The following is a 22,019-nucleotide window of genomic DNA, read 5'->3' on the forward strand; positions in this document are numbered from 1 at the left end:
GTGTAGCTGAACATGGGCCTGGAGCATCTGTTCAGTGTAGAAGAAAACCAACAGTTTGCAGGTCAAAACCAGAAAAGCCAACACTGGCAGATAAATAGCTTTGCTCATATATCAAAGTATATGAGCAGGAATCCAGTGATGAGGTCCATGAAGTACCATGTTTATGTCCTATTTAGTATTTGAAAATTATTTTTCTATATGTTTTTGAAACTAAAACAATAATTATGGAATCAAATTTTGTGTGGGAACTCGTTAAGGTAATAGCTCTTAATGGGAATACAAAACTTAATGGGACATCACAAAACTCCTTAATGGTATACGACCGTTTTATTGCTCAGTAATGATAACTTGTAATTGCTAACTTTCACCAGGATTTAACAGTGTAAATCAGCGCTGGCAAAGCAAGGAAAAACAATTCTTAACCAATATACCAGTAATAAGGTTGTGACAGTAATAAGGTTGCGACTGTGTGAAAGAGAGCACTTAATGCAACATTAGACTTTCAAAATGCAAAAAAATAAAATAAATAAAAATAAAACTGCAAGATTTATTTACAGATGTAGAATATCAAACGTCGGTAAAACAATATTATTTGGAAGAACGGGCGAAAAGTTGCGCTCTGATGCAATTTCCTGCGCGGGGGTGCAGTAAAGGGGGCTTGGCTACCGGCGTAACCTGAGCCTGCGCTCGGCTCTTTAAAGGAATGAAGGATGAACTTACTGAATGGGGATCAGGCTCACCGGATTCTACACTGCAGACGAGAGAAGATTAAGAGGACGGAGGGAAGCAGAATGAAAGTTTTGGGCGGCAGGTTTCGGTTGCAAACGAATGCGAGTGAGCGACTTGTCAATGCGTGATGCGCCGCGCGTAACAGTTGCACGCCAAGTTTTGGCGGTCTAGAGAAGAGACAGTTGCAAGGTAAGTAGACGCCAAAGGACTCTCAGCGAGGACTTTCTTCTCATGGGCAGATTTTCAAGATATCTCGTCTTTAGAGCGCGCCCACGTCACGGACGGTCACTTAAACGCGAGACGTGTGCGAGAATATTAGGTTTGATTTAATTCTAGGACTTTTCAGACACTTATTTTGACCACAAGCACTAATTGTATATTATAGGGCGGATGACTAATAAATGTCTCGATTTATAGTTCTTATTTTCGAAACGTCTTATTCCACATCAGGTTATGCACTTTATGTATGCTGTTTCCACGACGTTGGTCACGGTCAGCCCTTAGTCACTGGCTGTTTCGGAGATGAGCGAGGGGCTATCCAAGTGGTCACACTCCATCCAGCAATTCGGCCAGGGTCTCGGACACCTGTGTCTTGTGACCATTTTTGGACAAAGTGAATGCAGGGCCCACCGTAGTCACGCATATTTGACCACGCGTTTTGCGCTTGCTCTTGGACACTGTTTCACAAGAAAAAGTGAAGGCAACTTGGACGCTGTTCAGCATCAGGGTAATTGTGCACATGTGTAATCCTGATAGCAGGGATACAGTGTTTCACCTTTGATTTCTTTCATGGTCACTTGCAGTTATTAGGTAAACAGCTGTTCTAACGGAATCGCGCGGGGAGTGTGCTTGCTATATGACCTTCCTGACCCCCAGTGTAGACACTGACTTTTCTCGAGCCTCGAGTTTCACCACAGCTTCTCCAGGAAGCAGGATTCGAGGAACTGTCGCTGAAGTGACTGGTTTAAGGTCCAGCAATACAGGCTTATAAATCGTAGGGAGTTTTCCTTTATACGCTGCATGCAGGCTGATATTGTTTTGTGGTGACATCCCAAAATGATGTGGCCCGGCTCTGGGAGGTTTGGTTTTTGTGTTTGTAGGCACACATGGAGTCGGTTCCTGTCCCCAGCAGTCTGTCTCTCTCTCTCTCTCTCTCTCTCTCTCTCTCTCTCTCTCTCTCTCTCTCTCTCTCTCTCTCTCTGTGTGCGTGTGTGCGTTTGCGTTTGTCATACTGCACTGAACATGTTTACACCTCAGCATCATGGAATGTCTTAGGCTATATTTACTATTTCTGCTGATAATGAGGTGGACCAGTCTACAGTAGCCTGTTATTAGTCTGTGCAAGGCTTCCTTTAAACGAGACACACACACACACACACACACACACACACACACACACACAGCAGTGAAGTTTTAGGGGAGGCGAGACTCTAGCTTTGAATACAGCTGTTTGCCACACATATTCACCATAACGCGTACACAGGCTATTTATACTGGCCCTGAAAGTGCTAAAGCCTGCAGCAGATGTTTATTCTGCCTAAATATAAAAAAAGGGCCCTGGGCTGAAGCTGGTGTGGTCTGCCATGTTCACTGATGCAGCTTCATTAATGCCCTGCACGCTGAGCAGACCATCTGTTTTAGATGCATGTATCATGTAATGAGGAATGTTTGGATGCCAGCAGACAAGAGGCAGACTTTATGAATTAGAGTACGGATCTGTGCCATTGTTGTGGTGTTCCACGGCTTTACAGTTAGACACCTCTGGGCCAATATCACATGGCCAGTATGTAGGGTGGCCTGTCACGCTCTCTCTCTCTCTCTCTCTCTCTCTCTCTCTCTCTCTCTCTCTCTGTCTCTCTCTCTCTCTCTCTCTCTCTCATATATATATGCATATAAGGGGACCGGATAGATCATAGATTACATGCTCCAGCCTGTAGCACCACTGGTTGAGTGTAATAAAACACATACAAATACAATCATATACATATGTACGCATATTACACATGCACCCCCCATCCCTGCATGCACGCACGCACACACACACAGCAAATCTGACCCAGATCCACACCGTTTTTTGTTTTTTTTTCCTGCTGATTCGAGTAATGCGGATGAAATGCCAAATTCTTGGGAAACCACTTGGACCTTGATGGGGATAATCTGGGGAAAAAAAAGGATGATATCACCTAATCACCTGATTGCTTATATCACCACAGCTGCGTGCTCAGCAGAGACTGTGTGTGTATGTGTGCATGTCTGAGTGAGTGTGTGTATGTGTGTGTGTGTGTGTGTGTGTGTGAATGAGTGCATGGAACAATAGAGGAGGTTCTGGTGGACTAAATGATGCACTAGAGGGTTCCCGCCTTGGACCTCCTGACCTCCACACACCCTCTCACCTAGTTAACTCAATTTCAGCAGCCTTGCCTGGGAGCGCAGTGTGCCAGATGCATTAGCCTTTCGCTTTTAAAGAGAAGATCAGATATCGAAAAGCAGCTGAAATCTATGAATCACAAACAGGTGTTCTGCGTCAAACAAAGGTTACACAAGCTACACTATACATCCCACTGCTGTACGCCTATTATTTATTACTTGGTTGTATTCATGTTAAAGTAACAGAAAGCAATGGGGTTCACAGGGTATTCTGTAAACATGAAACCTCACTGGCTCAAGTTAGGTAGTGCAAATTCCCCCTGGCTCCTGCACTGTGCTGAAAGCTGCAGCTTTTGATTTCATCTGACTATAAAGCCTTTCTTACAGCTCTGCTTCTCAGGAGCCGAACCTCTCTGCAGCCTCGCTTTCACAGAGCGCCGTCATGCCTTTTTATTGTGGAGGTGAATCTCAAGGTCCTGCTCACCACTCTGCTGTTTTCGGACTGGAAGAAGCTCTCTCGCTTGTGAAACAGAAGCTGGGTTTGGGTCACAGTCTTCACCAGCTGGGTTCATTGCCTTGTTGGAGGGTGGGTGGCCGCCATCATGAAATCCACCCTTCGGCTGTTTTGATGGAAGATGTTTCGAAGTTTTTGAGTCAAAGTCCGCCTTGGCAGTAACTTTCTGACTACAGCAGCAAATAAAGAGCCACGTTGGAAAGATATGTAGTGATGTTACCATGGCAATAGTAGATGTCACCTCCCCTATGAATGCTACCCAGCAGCTCAGTATGCGAACGTGTTGGTCCGCCAAGGCACTAGAAAGGCTTTGCACAAGCTTCACATCCAAATGGCTCATTCACAGCATGCTGTCGTGATTGGCCATGCAACGATAGTTATGGAAATGTCCCCTGTATCTGGCCCTGCCCCCTTGAACACCCAGTAGGATCCCTGGCAGGACCTGACGGAGAGTTCTGGTCAGAGAGCAGAACATCTCTGAGGAGCGCTTCTGTAATTTGCCAGTGGGGCAAAGTGCAGTGTTATATGGCTCTGCTGCCGTGCCAAGCATGCAGAGAGCTCCGGTCTTGCTCTTCCTCCACCCAATTTTATGGAGACTTGAACTGGTACCGGGTTTTTTGTTTGTTTGGTTTTTTTGTTGGTTTTTTTTTTTCCCTCACTGTCATGCAAGTGTTTTGATTTTCAATTGCTTTCTTGCTTGAACTGCGGCAGTGATGGCGGTCGGTTGAGTTGGTCCGGGGTTTAACACCCTGGCGCTTTGAGAGGAACGCAGGCCTGTGAAAATGCCCTGCTTTAGAAAATGGCTGCCAAGCAGGCCCCTCACAGGTAAAATCACTTCAGAGTGCCATTTTCCCACATTCAGGGCTCTCTCCATTCAGCCCCACACATTCTTTATCCCTTGTTCAGAGAAGGAGAGGACCCCCCCCCCTCCCCATGTCTGTAATAGGACTGTCATGCAGAAAGACACCATTGTGTGGGCCCAGATCCTGTTTCTCCTGGGGCCTGTAATTAAGAAGGGATTGCACAGGCAGGGAAATTTGGGTGCCTGCTTTAGAGGAAGGGCTCAGCCTGGGTGGATGAACTTTTCCAGAAGTGCATAGGAGGACTGGCCCCTGGACCCCTGGACCCCTGGACCGCTCACCTCCCCGACACCCATGCACTCCGTGCCAAGTCGCCAGAAAACACTGTCCATTCAGTGCACAGACAGAGGGAGAGAGAATGAGAGAGCGCTCAGGAAACAGGAAACCTTTGTTCGACTATGTCATTCTAGCATTGAGTTTGCTTTGCTCCAGTTACCAAGGTGATCCCCGAGACGTGCATGGCTTTGACAAGGGGGAGCAATAAAAGGAGGCGTGAACGCTTGCCGCCTGCTGGGTCTGCCGCCAGCGGTGTGATGTCAGCTGTGTCCTCACCTTCTAGGAAACGTCAGCTGGAGAAGGAAGCAACAGAGCCCTGGCTGGGATTCTGCAGATCTCCTGGCTGCTGTCGTAGTACATTGTTTGGCTGTATTAACGGCTCTGTGTTTGTGTGGCTGTTTGTAAAAGTCGTTGTAATGATTTGCAAAGTGAAACCAGGACCGAGGATACTTCGGTTTCCACAGAGGCTGACAACGTGTCTTTAGGTCCCTTTGGTATAGAAATAGAAAAATGGGTGGAAAGTAATTCGAAGAGGTCGTTGTCATGTTTCCAGATTAGGATTAAGAATACACACGCAAACGTTCAGCGCGATGTCATGCCGCTTTTCCACCAGTTGACCTTTTGGCTAATTTTCTCTCTCTCTCTCTCTCTCTCTCTCTCTCTCTCTCTCCTGGGGCAGTTTGCGGTGGCTGCAGATGGCAGAGGTGATGGAAGGCACTGTGGCAGGTGCAACGGTGGCCGTGCCCAGCGCTGGCGTGGACTGGCACAAGCGATGTGTCGCCCTCGAGATGCAGCTGCTCCGCTTCCGCCTGCAGGCCGGCAAAATCCGGCAGCTCCTGGCTGAGAAGGTAAGGCGCATGTTCTACAGCATGATGTATAGGCTATACTGACTGTTTTCTCTCAGTCAGCTCAACTGTAGCAATGTAGAGGTTTGAATCAAGGTCACCTTTGTAGGGGTTTGAAGCTAAGCCCTAATGATATATATCGTGGCAACTGAGAATAAATCCTGCTTGAATTTACAAAAGCACTCTGAAATATGCTCGGAGAACACCAGTCTGTTCTGTTCCTCCTCCTCCTCCTCCTCAGGGGAGGGTAATCTGATGCTGTCATGTCTCCTCCCTTATCCTCTCCTTCCAGCCCCAAGAACCTCATACTGTGAAAAACGCTTAACTGTCAGATTTGGCAGGGAACCCTGCAAAGAGAATCAGGGGAGACAACTGGCCAGTGTGAACGATCCTTGAGTGTTGAGTGTCTGTGTGTGTGTGTGTGTGTGTGTGTGTGTGTGTGTGTGTGTTGAATAATGTTTCATTGCAAAGTGGAGCTCCGTGCCACGTTTCCCTTGTTCATTCTTGGCTGCATCCTGTATGTTGAAGGAGCAGTAATGCTCGTTATCACATCGAGGCTCCTCTTCCTCATTTAAAAAAAGGCCTTTTATCAGCCTGATTGCTCATTACCTGTTGAAATGGCTGAGCAGAAGCAGCTTGTCTTTTGCCTTAAGCCGCGAGCTCTCTGAACAAACCATGTGTTGGAGACTTGTCTGTCTGGGTGATGTAGTTTATGAAGTGCTATCGTGTGTGTCATGCTAACTATGCTAGCATGGGTGAGGAGTGGAACGCCAAAGCATCAATGCCAAGAGGACATTGGCCTTATGCCATTTGTTTGTCTTTATCTCATCTAGGAAGGCAGCCAGAGTCTCTCACTGCGTTAAAGAATGTGTGCGCGCGAGCGTGGCCTTATTTTCTCTCTGTCTCTCCTCACGCCGTCAGCATGATGTTTTCTGTCTAAACAGTTCATGTGCGGATGAGGTCTCCTGGTGTCCTGCGTCAGGTCCTTGTCTCTTCAGACGTCACCCATCATCCTTCCTTCTCACCGTTCTTCCTCCCTCTGTCTCTGGTTAAGGACAAGATTGCTACTCCCTCTCTCGGGGTCACCAAGAGCGTGTTTGGTTTAGGCCGATGGACGAGGGAGAGGCACTCGGACGTTGCCATATTGTCATTAGGAGCGGTTTATACATTGACCCAGTTTACAGCAGGAGTGCAGGACACTGCTCGAGGCTGTGGGTGGGTGGGGGTGTGTCTGATTTGATTTATTTTTCCCTAAAAAATCAACAGCAAGTATGTAAACAGGAAACGCTTCCCATTACAAGAAAATAATCTCACAGTAGATGTGTAAAGTGTCGGGCCTCTACGAACAGTGTAGCTTGCAGATTAAACGAAGGCTTGAAAACATGCTAAAAAGATCGTTAGGTTACGTTTGGGTGTAAGCATAACAGAGCTAACTACAGTAGCAGCAATACAAGTGCGTGCGTGTGTGAGAGCACACAATGGCTCAGTGGTAGACTATCAGTGTAGATCTCTGCTCTACAAGAAGGTGTCAAACCGGAGTGTTAACCTGCCACAGCAATCTTCCACTTTCCCTGTCATAACGCTTTCACGCTCTCTATCCTTTTTTTTTTTTTTCACTGCTCACCCCGTCTGTCCCTGTCGCCTAGTTAGTCTGCAAACTTAATGATTGAGCTGAACGGCAGTTAGACCATGGCCGTTTGGGGAGTGATTAACGATTGCTGCGCTAGGCAACGGTTTCCCGGTGGAAAAAGGGTTAAGCTTTGACCGAGGACAGCAGTGACTGGTGCAGCACTCCCAAGCCCAAGCACACGGCCTGCTTGTCTCCTCGCGTCCTTGCGTTTGGATTCCTTTCGTAAGCAGTGACACATGCTTAGCCTTGAGGTCAAAGTTCGGCCAGACGAGACCACCCGACCCATCGGTCCCACTTGCAAACGCAGGTTAAGCGAAGCAGTTGTTGGGTTTGACCCCTACATCACCCACTGCCTGGACTCTCCACCCTTCTCCCATCCCATCATCTGAGTCCTGAATTGGGAGGGCATGGACGAATGGGCTTAGCCTTGTCTTTAGTCCCAGCTGAGTCCAGTAAGTTGAACTGGTGGGGTATGTTGACGCTTTAATGCTTACCAGTGCCACTGGGTTTGAGTCGTAGGGATTTTCCTGGTGAGTCATACCTCACTTGAGGCCAAATTTGTTTCATTCACTGTGATTCAGCTGAATTACCGGCTAATGCACAGCGAGTCAGGATGTGAGTGTGTGGGCCTCTCTCCAATGCTGGTGTGTGTGTGTGTGTGTGTGTGTGTCCAGAGCATCTAGCAGGATTCCAGTTTCTAGTGGGGTCCAGTGTTCGTTCTCGGGAGGCAAATGTGCTGACCCTAGGGTGAAGAGTCAGACTCGAGCCCTCGCTAGGCTGCTGAAGGGGTGAGCGAGGAGAGCGCTCGTACCAGGAGGCTCTGGGACGCCTGGGCCAGTGGGTGGAGGACTTGGGGCAGCGGGAGGTGTTAAAGGACAAAGCGGGTGGAGTACAAAGGTATAAAGGAACAAGCCAAAGGAGTTCTGGCAGCAGCAATGCTGCGGTTCCTCGTGGGACGTGCTACCTGCAGGAGTGCGTGCCCGTGTGCATGCGTGTTTGTGGGTGGCCTTTGGCCTGATTAAAGAACTCTAATGAATCCAAGAATGAGGGTAGAGGTCTGCCCTACAGAATGTGTGCCTGAAGGTCACCCTGCACACACAGCTGTGCTGTGAGTTTACTTTAGCATGCTTCCACCACACCGTCCTCTTTAGGTATACAAAAAGAGCTGATCTGGGAACAGGTTGGCACTCATTTGGGCCACTTCTTCCTCTCTAGTACTCTCTCTCTCTCTCTCTCTTCTCCCTTTGTCTGTTTGTCTGCAAACTGTGGGTTTCTTTTCCTTTCTTCCTACTCTAGAAAGCTTTTCACTGGACCTAATGTACCATAAATCCACTGACACTTCTAAAAGGTAATGAAGAGCTTGTGTGTGTGTGTCTGTGTGTGTGTGTGTGTGTGTGTGTGTGTCCACTTCCTACCAGTTCCATGCTGGGGATGGTTTCCGGCCATCACCATTTGAACATATACTGCTCTATATGTGTGAGGTCTAGTGCACTATAATGTTCAAGTGCTTGTGTAACTGGTGGGAGGTGGGCTTATGAACCCAGATATGCTGTGCTCACCTCCCTCCTGCCAGCTGGTCACGGCGCTCTGGCCGAGGGCTGGTCACGCACATTCCCACCCTTGCATGGTTGACACAGATTTAATTTAGCACCATCCATTAATGAAAACCAATCAAAGCTAAACAAGGCACTAGGATCTGTATCAGGCGCTGTAACGCTCATTTTGCCCATTAACCCTTTTCGTATGACTTATTACAGCTTGTTTCCCAGCTGGCGAGTTCCATGACGTTAACCCTTCTTTGGGAAACGTGGCCTGCACATGGTGGACCGTCAAAGCACCCACGTTTGTTTAAATCCGGCACAGGAACGAATTTGGCTGTGGTCGGCGTTTGTTTAATTCTGCCCAGTTCCGGTCCAAACGCCTTTGGTTCTGTGTGCAGATGCATGAGCTGGAGCAGAGAGTGAGCGAGGCTGACCGGCGGGCCGATAGCGCAGAGAAGCAGGTATGACCGTCCTAACCAGTCATTACTGCCTTTAGCTGCCTATAGCGTAACAGAAAGTCACATGTCTAAACTCATCCATTGGCTTCTTGTTTAAAAGCTTTCAAACTGAAAACTTTGATTAGTGTTTTAATGAGGTTTTGCTTCTCTACCCTACTCAAGGTCCAAATCATGGAAGAAAAGCTTAAATCAGCTAACGCGCAGCCCACTGAATCAGAAAGCTCCTTGTACAGCCGATATCAGGAGCTGACCAGTCAGCTGCAGGAAAAAGATACGACGATAAAGAGACTGGAAGCGCTGCTGGAAAAACAGGTATGTAGAGATTCCGATCTGAGGAAGACCCATGGCTATGTATGTCCATAAAAGCTCTCAGGAGGGGGATGAGCTGATGCACAGAATGGTTTCCTCTTATCTCCAGAGTTTGGTCCGAGCCCAAGAAGCCAAGATTATAGAGGAGAAGGCAGCCAAAATCAAAGACTGGGTTACTTTCAAGCTACGAGAGGTGAGTTATGTGTTAGGTCGTACAGTAATGCTATGCTTTCTCTCAAACAATTTAATTAAAGTCAGTCTCTCTCTTTCTCTCAGATGGAGATGGAGAACCAGCAGTTAAAGCTAGCCAATGTAAAGCAGGCGGAACACATTCAAAGTACTGATGCAGACATTTCTTCTGCATTTTCTGCTCCTCTCGTTCTTTTTTTTTTTTCTTTCTTTAGAGAGACTCATTACTCTACCTTCCCTGCCCTGTTGTCTGCTACAGCCCTGCTGGAGAGGCCCACATCACCTGGTTCTCCCAGGTCTCCAGATGCCCACCTGGTGCCTTCCAGCCCCCTGCACCCCCCCAGCTGCCCTGGTACACCCCCTATTCAGGATGAGGGCCAGAAATCGACAGGCATATCTGTGCCCAACTCTGCAACAGGTATATTTTTATATTCCGCTTTGAATAGTCTTCTCGCATAAAATACATGTTGTGTGTCTGTTGAGAGGGTCTGGAGTGTCTAAGTGAATGGTATTTGTGTCTGTTGTGCCATACAGATGGTAAGAGGAAGCCACTGGAGTGTTTGGACTCTATCTTCCAGAACGCATTAAAACACCCTCTTCTCCAAGGCCGAGGAGATGGCCTCCTCAAGTTCAGCCCAGAGAGAGGTGATGCAGCAGGCGTTACCATGGCGACGGAAGTGAGGGAGGGGCCTGGGGCTTCCGCAGCGGTCACGCGGAAGAGAGGAGCGGAAGGAACCTCGGACAGAGATCGCTCCTCTGACGAGCTCAACAGCAAATTCCGCTCCCAGCGCCTTCGCTCCTCTTCTTCCTCCTCCTCCTCTTCCTCCTCGTCCTCGTCTTCCTCCTCTGGCTCTGACACGCCTATTGCCGCTCCCAAAAGCCCCCTCCCTGTGTGCGCCCCTCTGTCTGTGGGCTGCGGACTTCGGCCTGGGCCTCCCGCACAGGCTCTGCCCTCCGGTGCCAGTATGACTTTGCCCAAGGCACGCACTCCCCTCACACCCCGCGACAGCATCCAGCTCGTGAAGAAGCACCACAGTCAGCCCCAGCCGGGCCTGGAGTGCCTCCACCAGGTCAGCGTCAGCATAGACATCGGCTCATGCGCGTGCCCGTCGCTGGCCCTGGCTTCTGTGTCAACGCTGGGGGTGGAGGAGACCGACATCGACGGGGGACCCCCCGAGAGCATGGAGGGCGTGGTGGAGGGGTTCTCGGGAGAGGCAGTGCCCCACGACGGGGCCTCGTTCCTGGGTTTGGTGGAGGAACTGGAGAAGCTGGATCCAGATGCGGCGAAACCACCTCCTCCACCGCTGCACCGCTTTCCCTCCTGGGTACAATGGAGGGGGGAAGGGATTCACTTTAATCTGAAATAAGAGACTCAGAGACTGAGTTCAAAAGACATAGCTAGACGTCTGCTGAATTCCGTTTAGCTGACTGTCTTCTCGTGTGTGCCGTGTAGGAGAGCCGGATCTACGCAGTGGCAAAATCTGGTATGAGAGTGTCAGAGGCCAGCCCTGGAGCCAGGAACACGGGGAAAGGTCAGTCAACCAATCATCAATAATAATCCAGGTCCAAACAATCACAAACAAGTATCGCTCGCTGATGAGTTACCAACAGCACCACTCTATCACTAACCAATCTCCACAGCTATCTTGCGATGCATTTTAAACAGATGTAGTCAAGCTTGAGGTGAGGTTGCATCAGAATGTTTCTAGTTTTGCTCCTTTTGATGTGTCGGTGAGGGGTCAGGTTACCTCTCACCTGGGGGAACCTGTGCAGGTGAGGCTGCAATGCATCGAAGCTTCTAAGAGGCTCTTGGAGGAGGGTGAGAGTGGAAAGGCTTCTTTCTAATTAGCCCCAATGAAAGGAGGACAGCGGCGTGTAATTATCAGGGTGCTTCCCATCCACCTCGCTGCTACCATACAGCAGCCCGGCTCTGTGAGCTCTGCGCCTTGCAGAGGTTCGTTGCCCTGGAGACTTTAGTCACGAGCCTAATCTTGTCCATCTGATCTGGCTAATCCAGACTCTGAAAATTACAGCTCTAGGTTTGCTAAATGGTTGCTAAACCTCTAGAAGCATGGCCGGGGACCTGTGCTGTGAAAGGATTTGTGCTACTTTTTCACACGATATTTGTGTATCGTTAGCCCCAGTAAAAATAGGCCCCATTTCTCTTAGGAGTGCTCATTCTTGTTTTCCAAGTATATGTGGATATTCAAGTGGCAAGAAGGGGTCGTGCGCTTGATCGGTCGTGCCCAGCCGGTGAGTTGAGTGCCCGCTGTGAAAGGGCAGCGGAGAGACGTGGCGCCGTGGTGTGCTGGAGCTCGCGCGGCCTAACCTGCAGCAGGGTTAAGAGGCGTCTGTGGAAGCCATCACTGGACTCCTTTATTGCTCACAGCGGTTTCTTACTAGCTAGCCGGCGAATGTGAAACGTCCTCGCGTGCATGCGCTGACCATTACTAATGCATTACACACACATGCCTGCTTGCTAAGGAAAGGTCACAGTGGAGTGCTACCATGGCAACACTTGAGGTTAATGCTTTTGCTAAAGGGAAGCCAAACCTTGCCAGATTACCCGCTACTGACCAAGGGGACGGGTTGGAATTCCTCTCGCCCCGTCTCCTAGAAACGGGGTGGACGTTTACAGTGGAAGTTTAGTTGTTGGACGTCTTCTACCCAGATGTGTGAGGTGTTTTCCAAACGTGTGTTTGAGCTTGCGTGTGGTTCACCTGTGACATCAGCACCACGGTTCTGGGTGTCATTGTGAATGTCCCTGCACAGGGTCCGCCCTGCCTCAGTATCCTGCATCAGGTCCTTTCACCCACCTCATCTACAAGAACATCAGTGTGCCTGTCTACACCACACTGAAAGGGGTGAGGAAGAATACCAATATTTAATCAATATTAACCCAAGAATACCAATATTAATGTACAGCTCATCTGCTATGCTACATGGCTGAGTGTATCCAGTGGTGTGAACGGGGGGGGGATTTTTAACTCCATCACCCTCTGCAATACCTCTTGCCCAGAGAGCCACTCAGATCAGCAGCACACCTCTCCCGGATGAAGATTCTGGCTCGGAGGACGACAGTGGCTCACTAGCCAGTCTCCGCACCTCCACTCTGGGGCTGGAGAGGAAGAGCAGTACCCCGGGGAGCCCTCGTGCCGTGAAGAGAGGTGAGGCAGTGGCTTCATAGTTCCCGAACACGAGAGAATGGCATTGAGATAAAGGAGGGGCCGAAGGCTCAGTTCTCCTGTCCTCTAGGTGTGTCCATGTCCTCGGTCAGTTCCGAGAGCGATTACGCCATCCCTCCCGACGCCTACTCGCTGGACAGCGACTACTCGGAGCCCGAGCAGAAAGTTCAGCGCACGTCCTCCTACTCTTGCGAGAGCGCAGGTCTGGTACGTTTCTTAGTGAAGGTCCTAAAAGACTCTCGTGCGGACACTGTGTCAGTAAAGACAGAGTTCACGTGTGGTGAGAGAATACCTGATACATTTGACGCACACGCTTTGTGTGTGTGTGCTTGTAGGAGACTCTGGAGAAGTCTGGGTACCTGCTAAAGATGGGCAGCCAAATGAAGGCATGGAAAAGGCGCTGGTTCATCCTGAGGAACGGCGAGATCCTGTATTATAAATCACCAGTGAGTACATCACTGGTACTCTATGGTATGAGGAATGGAGAGAGCCTGTTTTATAAATCACCAGTGAGTACATCACTGGTACTCTATGGTATGAGGAATGGAGAGAGCCTGTTTTATAAATCACCAGTGAGTACATCACTGGTACTCTATGGTATGAGGAATGGAGAGAGCCTGTTTTATAAATCACCAGTGAGTACATCACTGGTACTCTATGGTATGAGGAATGGAGAGAGCCTGTTTTATAAATCACCGGTGAGTATATCGCTGGCAGATATCATCTTATAGTGTTCAAGTTATTACTTATTCTACTCTTTATTGTCCATATTGGTAATATTGTGGTGTCTGTTGTTGGTCAGAGCAGGATTGGCCCTCCCTTTGAGTCTTGCCTCTTCTCAAGGTTTCTTCCTCGTGCTCTACGGAGTTTTTCCTTAGCTTGCTCACTGGGGGCTCGGACTCGGGACATGTGTAAAGCTGCTTTGTGACAACAACTGTTGTAAAAAGCGCTATATAAATAAATAATTTGAATTTGAAGTTAGATAACATTATAACATCACGTAAGCCTAGTGGAATGAGGAGGGTGAAATACAGAAGTAGTGGGAGACTCATGGTAGTACGGTAGGGTGGGCTCTCTGAAACACTGTTAGGCTCCGTGAGCAGGTAGTGATGTGCACTTTTCTTCTGCTGTGCTCCAAGAGTGACGTGATCCGAAAGCCTCAGGGCCAGATTGAGCTCAACGCTTCCTGTCGGATAGCCCGTGGAGAGGCAGCACAGACATTCCAGGTGACACACACACACACACAGACAGAACATGTAGCCACAGCATCAAACGGTGTCCTTTATTCCTGCTGCAAGCACTTCATTTTGCAGCCAAAAGCCGTTATCCAAATCCGCCAACCCTGAGTTTACCATCACACTATGCTGTACGGAGTCTCTCTGCTTGATGTCTTTAAGCTCAGTATTCTTTTGTCTCACAAATGAATACTTCGCCTTCAGGTGTTTTACGTAGTCAGATTACTAAAATTTGCCATGGTGGCAATTATGCTTAATTCTCTACAGATGTAATTCTCTAATGATCTAATCTTTCTACCTCTGCTGTCGGCCTCAGTGATGATACTACTGTGATACTACTCGAACGTGTGTGTGTTGTGGTAGTTAATCACAGAGAAGAAGACGTTCTACCTGACAGCAGACTCCCCGAACATCCTGGAGGAGTGGATCAGAGTTCTTCAGAACATTCTCAAAGTCCAGGCCAGTGGGCCTATCACCATGGAGACACAAGCCAAACCCACAGTGCGTGGCTGGCTTACTAAGGTCAGTCTGAAAAGCACGAACCCTCACTATATCCTCCAACTAGTGAAATGAGGCCTAGAGTTTCTTGATGGGTTAATGCCAGCGGACAGAGGCAGTAGTCTCTGAGCACCCACTGTCAAACACTAGAAACCTTTTTTTGCATGCATGACCACTCCTGAAAGCATCTAGTTATCTGGTAAAATCAGCCTCCGATGTACATGGTTGTTATTTTAATAAGATTGGTCAGTTTGCTAGTAGTTGCCCATCTCTGGAGTAGGAGATAGACTGAGTGTGTGTAAGGGGTGGGGTGGGGTGAGTGTTGAGCTAAGCCGTTGAGAGAGATTCCTGGGTGGCTAGCACACGTTGAGACAGAACTGAGGTCAGCATGCTTGGAATTCTGCTTAGGTGGAGTACCTTTTTCTGAGGCTCTCTCTGGTTCCACATGCATGTGCACATGCTCCCACACACACACACACACGTGTGGGAAGCAAGTTCCTATGGGGGGGGGGTGTGTGTGTGTGTGTGAGAAGGTGCGTGTCTGGCCACATCACAGGAACTTGCTTGATGTTTCTCCAGCAGCTGACTGACAGCTTGGGCTGTAATATCTGGCCTCTTCCTGTGCGCATGCTTTGATGTGCTCTGGGAGCACCCAACATACAATCTGCTGCTGTTCCTTCCCTGGTTGTAATTAGTGTGTATGGCTGGCAGGGCAGACATGTCTGTGGAGTAATGCTGCCCTCCCATTTCTGTGTCTCTTTGTTCCTCACGTCCCTCCGTCTGTGTCTTGTTTGCTCTGTAGGTCAAACATGGTCATTCGAAGCTCGTGTGGTGCGCTTTAATAGGAAAGGTGTTTTACTACTACCGGAACCAGGACGACAAGGTCAGTCAATTCTAGTGTGAACGCAATTTTTAAAAATAATTCTTGTCTTACTGCTGTTGTAGATGCTGATATATTGTCATTATGTTGTGGTTGTGTGTGTGTGTGCGCATGTGCCAGTTCCCATTAGGCCAGCTTTATGTGCGAGAGGCGCGGGTAGAGGAGGTGGATAGGTCCTGTGACTCTGATGAGGACTACGAGGCAGGTGGGCGGGGCTTCCTCTCTTCTCACTGCACACTAGTGGTCCATCCTAAAGAGCAAAGCCCCACCTACCTGCTCATAGGCACCAAACAAGAGAAGGTAACGCTCATGAAGCACAACTGCATACAATTTACATACATACAAAGGGCCATTTGGTCCTTTAAGGCATAATTAGTAATGAGCATTCTGTTATCTTTTCTTATATATAGCGCAAAGTCCATATATCTGAATGGAACACAGTGACCTGCACTCTTAAATGAGCAACCAATGCGTTGTGCCTGATTGTAAAAGTGCGTTTATGGTACAAACTAGAAAGACTGTTGTAGAAAAAAGGAAAGGAAAAGAAAAAAAAAAAAAAAAATGCAGCCGAGTTTCCGTCAGTACGTGGACGTGGTTAACGTCTTCTCTGCTTCTCTGCGCCGTTGTCAGGACACCTGGCTGTACCACCTGACGGTGGCAGCGGGCAGCTGTGCCAGCCTAAAGGTGGGCACGGAGTACGAGCAGCTGATTGGCCAGCTGCTGGACGTGGACGGAGACCCAGGTGAAATGCTGTTTTTGAAGAGGGCCACCGTGTGGTGGGTGGTGTTCAACGTTGCTCCATGTGACGGGCAAAGAAATGTTGTGTAATGTCGTTTTAAATTGAAGCCGACAGTTTACATGACTTTGTCCAGACCCCAGTGTTCATGGCCGTTCCCAAGTGCTTAAAATCAGCAATCATGCCATTTTGATTTGTAACTGAATCTGTGTGTGTGTGTGTGTGTGTGTGTGCGTGTGTCCAAAGACTCTACTCTGTGGAAAGAGGAGGTCCTGTGCTTCAGTAAGGAAGGCTTGTGTTCCCCTCTGACCACCCTGCCTTCTGAGGCACTTCAAACAGAGGCCCTCAAGCTCTTTAAGGTCAGCACACGTTCCTCGCTCCTCTGTGCTCTTTAGCGCTCTGTTCATAGTAGGGTCTCGCTCTCTCTCCCCCCATTACTACTTCCATCTCTCGCGCTGACCCTCACGCATACAAATGCTGCATTCTTTCATTCCCCCTCCTCTCCTCCCCTCCACTCTTCTCTAATTTGGACTTTTTTTTTTTTAATCTCTTCAGATCCTCTAACCTTTTATTTTTTTTTATCAGCCACCTGCATGGTGGGCTATCTGAAAGCACTGCCTCCTCTCCCACAGTCAGATCAAAGGGGCACCCGTGACGCCCCCTACTCATTAGTGCCGTGGGAACATAATGGGGCTGGATTAGGCTTTGATTGTGGTGGACTTCACCTCCCACCGCCTCCATTCATTGTTTGGAGCCCCGCCCCCGCCGCAACTCCCCTGTGAAAGCTGCCTCTTCTTGAGGTTTCTACACAGCTGACAAAGTTTAAGTTCAGATCGCTGCAACCACTGGTCTAGCTACTAGCTGTTCTTTTGTTCAAGCCATTTTAAAAAGACATTTGATACTAAAGCAGAAAAGCTCCCCCCAGTAATGGAAGACAACTAAATCCTGATTTAATTTGCAGTGTAATTTCTGTAGGAGCATAAATAGTGCATTAATGGGGGGAAAAACAAAAAACAAAACACAAACATTTTCATATGCTGGCTCTAACTCCCAGACTCAGAACCAATGTGCAGAGCTTGCCATCTAGTGGCAAAGCAGAGATATAACAACGTCACGAAAGCAATACAGTGACAATACTGAGAGTATGCGTGATCCTGATGGTATTTGCACAACCTCAAACACACACACAGCAATGGGGAATGTTATTTATCTCCTTCTCCTCTAGTCGTGTCAGCTGTTTATCAACGTGTTAGTGGAGGCCCCCTCCATTGACTACCACACTTCGCTGGCCCAGAGTGCACTGCAGGTGTGCCTGACCCACCCAGAGCTGCAGAACGAGATGTATTGTCAGCTGATCAAACAGACCAACCAACGCATGCCAAACAACTACTCTCTCACACAGGTCTCACACACACACACACACGCGCATATTCAGCAAATGACATTTTAACGTGTTTAATGGAATATAAGCTTGCCGTCCCCAATCCATGTTTTCCGTGGCAGTGCTGGCAGCTGCTGTCTGTGTGTGTGGCTCTTTTCCTGCCACAACATCGCTTCCTGTGGTACCTGAGACAGTACCTGCAAAGAAACGCTGATCCCAGGTCAGACCTCCTCTCTTTCCGAGCGGAATGCACCCATACTTGAATAAATGCCCTCACACCCAGTACCTGTAAAGGGTTGACTCCTTCCTTCTGCTCATTACTGTTACGGTGTGTCTCGGGGAGGTGTTGGAATGATTCGTGTCATGTCCTAATGCGACCTGTGCATGTGTGCAGGAGTGAAGTAGGAAAGTATGCAGTGTACTGCCAGCGGTCAGTGGAGAGAGCACTGCAGAACGGGGAGAGAGAGGCCAAGCCGTCACGCATGGAGATTCTGTCCATTCTGCTGAGAAACCCTTACCATCACTCGCTGCCCTTCAGCATACCCGTGCACTTCATGAACAACACATACCAGGTACACCCACCTCTTGAACGAGGGCACATTCATGCACGCACACAAACGCGTCCGTCTCACGAACACTGCAAACACTGACACCTGCTGCTGCTGGTAACGGAACTCTTATGAGCTGCTTTCCATCAAGCCCTTCGCCTTCGGTGTAGTGTCTCTCCATTCCACCTGCGCATCTCTAGGTGGTGGGCTTTGATGGCTCCACTACGGTGGAAGAGTTTGTGAACACACTGAACCAGAGGGCAGGCATAAGGAAGCCCCAGCTCTGTGGCTTCGCCCTCTTCACCGACGACCCATCCAGGAAAGACCTGGAGTACTGCCTCCAGCCTGTGGCCAAGGTAAACCCCCCCCACCGACACTCCACACACACACGTATCTCTTAACCGTGTCTTAATTATGACTGAGCTCACTTTACTGGCCCGTAAAATGGAAGAATATTTCACTTCTCAGTCTTGCTCATCTGAGCCTCTCTTCCTGCAGAGGTCCAGCCGTCGAGAGACATCATAACTGACCGTTTTAATGTTATTTTTGCCCCAGTGGCCCCATGTGTTTGTGTGTAGCACCTACGGGTCACGCATGCATACCAGCCAGTGATCAGCACTGTGTGGTGTAAAGGGCACGTCATGGTGGCAGGCAGGGAGACTAAAGAGCAGACACTGGGGAGGAGTACTGTGTCCGTAGATCTGACAAAGCTTTGGTACACATTTGTCAGATCTGCGATGTGATCTCCAAGTGGGAACAGGCCCTGAAAGAGCTGCAACCTGGGAAGTATGAGGGGACACGCATCGTGCGTCTAACGTACAAAAGCAGGTATGTTTTAACACGTGTTCTTCTCTATAAACAGTAGCGGTTGCAACAGGTTCATATGCTATGTGGTGTAGGATCTGCTTCCGAGCACAGGCTAAAGGAGAAACGGAGAGAGAGCGCCTCCTGCTGGCATATCAAGTGAATGAAGAAGTGCACCAAGGTCACTTTCCTGTCAACAAGGAGCTGGCTCTGGAAGTGGCTGCACTGATGGCCCAGGTGTGTGTGTGTGTGTGTGTGTGTGTGTGTGTGTGTGTGTTACCTTGTGGTATTTGGCTATGAAAGGTTCATATGGTAATTCTGCCATGCAGGTTGAACATGGGGACTTGGACCGGGCGCTGGCGTCTCCCACCGGATCACCCCAGCCTAAGATCCACCAGATCCTTCTGCAAGTTCTTGAGCGCTTCTACCCCAAACGGTACAAGCAGGACTGCAGCATGGAGCAGCTCAGGTAAACGGGCATAGCCCTTCCCTCAAGCACTGTGTGTAGTGCCCTCCATATGTCCACCCCCACCCCCTTCCAGTAGTGACAAAATAATTTACATAATCTCAAAACGAAAGATGTTTCCTGGCAAGCTTAACCCATGAGGACAAATGCATAAATTGTGGCTGTGTATGAGCCGTGATGAAGGCATCGGGTTGTACAGGGAGCTGGCGGAGCAGCTGGCCACGAAGTGGTCCGTCTTACGGGGGTGCACTTCTGCCGAGTGTGTGAGGATCTACCTGACTGTGGCTCGCAAATGGCCGCTGTTTGGAGCCAAGCTGTTCAGTGCCAAAGTATGCGTACTTCTTTTCTGTCCTGAAAGTTCACAGAAAAAAATAATAAAAAATTGACAATTAACTTCCATTGTTTTCTACTTGTTGTTAAACAGGGAAAATATTGATGAGGTGTATTCTCAATAATATAAGCAGTTGAGGCTAATATTGTTCCTCTCTCACTTGGTCTGCAGCCTCTACCCCCTTCTATGTTGGAGCAGAAGCAGGTGTGGCTTGCTGTCAGTGAGGATGGGTTAAGCCTATTAGATTACACCATGGTAAGTGCCTGAGTCTCTGTGTGTCTGCATGGGAACAACAAACAAAACTAAGATGCACAACTCTATTTCCCCACTGCTGTCCTCTCCTCAAGGCTGGGGGAATTATTTTTACAACAGTACTCACCCGTTCATTCTCTTGCCTGTTCTTTGACTTGCAATATTTAAAGGTCAAGCCCTTTTTTCCCCTTAGTTCTGTGCAGCCCACGGAAGTAAGCATGGAATGCTTACTCTGGAATGATTTTCTACCACAGTGGCTCCAAAGTCTCCAGCCCTGCTGGACGTCCTGGATGGCCGCTCGCTGGGTCACCCAGGCCTCTCTGCCTGCAGAGGTCCAGCCTTGCAGAGCAGGAATAAACAGGGTTGGCTTACCTCTGTAATTAGCTGCCGCCCAATACTCTTCCATTTTCAGACTGTCCTCATCCGCTTGCTGCCCTCACCAAATCCCTGTTAAAAACTCTGAGAGACTTGAGACGGCGCCCGTTTGATTTACGGCAAGAGTTTCAAAGCAAAAATGAGGCCATGAATGTCACTTTAGCACCAGTGGTACCGGTTATGCTCTGGGCCATTTTATAGACGGGTGGATCGACCATTGTCTCAGGTACTGCATGTGTGTTTCTTTGTCTGTAGCACCTGTTGGTCACCTACCCATACCAGTCAGTTTTCACTTTTGGGGGTTGCAAAGAGGACTTCATGGTGGTGATCAGCCAGAATAAAGAGCAAGCGCTGGGGAAGAGGACTGTGGATAAGCTTATTTTCGCAATGGCTAAACCAAAGGTAAGAGGGGAGAAGAGGCACTAGGACATTAGGGGATACCATGTTAACAATCCTGACATGTCATTTTGTACTAAATCAAAGAACTGCGTACATGTCTTTTTAATCATTATTTTCTAAGGTGGAGGAGAAATTTCATCTACACTATCATGGGGGTGAATTCAGAAAAAAAACAAAAAAAACAAAAACAAACACAAATTTAAAAAATCCCAGTGCTAGCTTCATCCCTCAGCTTCAGTATATCAGGATGACAGCTGATGTTAAAAGCAGGTTTTCCTTTTACCCCAAGGTACCTTCAGCTATTCATACAGGCAGTGCTAATGAGGTCCAGTGTGTTAGTAGTAACTGGACCATTACAATGAGAGCTTGGGTTTCACATGTACTGTACCAATCTTGTTCTCTTTGGCCTCCAATGTCCAAGGACCATATTAAACACTTTAAATGTAATGGGTTTTTTTTTAATGTGTAGAATGTTTTCTACCTTCTGACTTGGTTCTCTCTCTCTTCTGACTGCTCAGATCCTGGAGTTGACCCTGCTGATGGCCAGCTATATCAACTACTGTGGTATTCCAGCAGGGGGGAGCCAAATGCAGCCCTCCCCACTGGGCTCTCGGGGAGACGGGAAGTTGTGGGACATGGACGGCAGGCACTTCCCCTCCATGACGTACACGACCAAAGGCCCCACGCTTTTATGAGGTCCCTCAAGGTCTGATAACAGTCAGCCTGACCTCACACATGGTGCTGGGAGCGCTACCTACAAGTGTCTGCTGTACAGCACTCTTAAGGGGTCGCCCTAGCCTAAACTGTACGCTGTATTTTACATTTGCACAGACTGCAGATTTTGAGGAAAGGGAGGACATGCCTGATCATTCAAAATGCGAAATGTGAACAGCTCAAATACCTGGAAAAATGAAGGACAGGCAGTCCCTTTTTCTAAGCTACACATTCCTGGGGCCCTTATGGTGAGGCACTCCGAGGGAGGAACTTTGGGGCTCTCAGCCTTCTCTCTTGCCTACTTTTAAATCTTTCCGTCATAACCGAGTTAAAAGAAATCTTGTGCTTGGAAAGGGGGAATGTGAACCACCAAATCAAGGTGCTTTCAAGGGTGACTAAGGTTGTTTTCACATGTAGTTATTTTTAAATAAACCAAACTCATTTCTGCAAAAGGGAATCGGTTCCAACAAACCTCAGTTCTTTTTAAATTCTCGGTA

General features: G+C 48.6%; 1 protein-coding gene across 2 annotated transcripts; it reads left to right on the forward strand.

The window, feature by feature from the left end:
• Positions 1–641: 641 nt before the first annotated feature.
• plekhh1 (pleckstrin homology domain containing, family H (with MyTH4 domain) member 1) lies at positions 642–21,979 on the forward strand. 2 transcript variants are annotated; one of them, XM_035532792.2, is made up of 30 exons: positions 651–918; positions 5,426–5,594; positions 9,161–9,223; positions 9,383–9,532; positions 9,639–9,722; positions 9,806–9,866; positions 9,978–10,136; positions 10,253–11,043; positions 11,172–11,250; positions 12,491–12,582; positions 12,738–12,885; positions 12,974–13,110; positions 13,239–13,349; positions 14,043–14,129; positions 14,502–14,660; positions 15,439–15,519; positions 15,637–15,816; positions 16,147–16,258; positions 16,499–16,611; positions 17,478–17,654; positions 17,756–17,853; positions 18,028–18,205; positions 18,382–18,537; positions 18,912–19,009; positions 19,081–19,222; positions 19,315–19,454; positions 19,651–19,780; positions 19,954–20,037; positions 20,665–20,811; positions 21,327–21,979. In XM_035532792.2, the coding sequence occupies exons 2-30, from the start codon at positions 5,442–5,444 to the stop codon at positions 21,501–21,503; spliced, it is 4,287 nt and encodes a 1,428-aa protein (XP_035388685.1). In that variant the 5' UTR covers positions 651–918; positions 5,426–5,441; the 3' UTR covers positions 21,504–21,979. The 2 variants fall into 2 exon arrangements, 1 of the variants encoding a protein (XP_035388685.1); XR_014125493.1 differs by lacking the exon at positions 21,327–21,979 and having other exon boundaries at positions 642–918; positions 19,954–20,396; positions 20,665–20,802.
• Positions 21,980–22,019: the final 40 nt, after the last annotated feature.

This window comes from Electrophorus electricus, chromosome 10, assembly GCF_041902795.1.
Source record: "Electrophorus electricus isolate QZ-2024a chromosome 10, ASM4190279v1, whole genome shotgun sequence".
Classification (NCBI taxonomy): Eukaryota; Metazoa; Chordata; class Actinopteri; order Gymnotiformes; family Gymnotidae; genus Electrophorus; species Electrophorus electricus.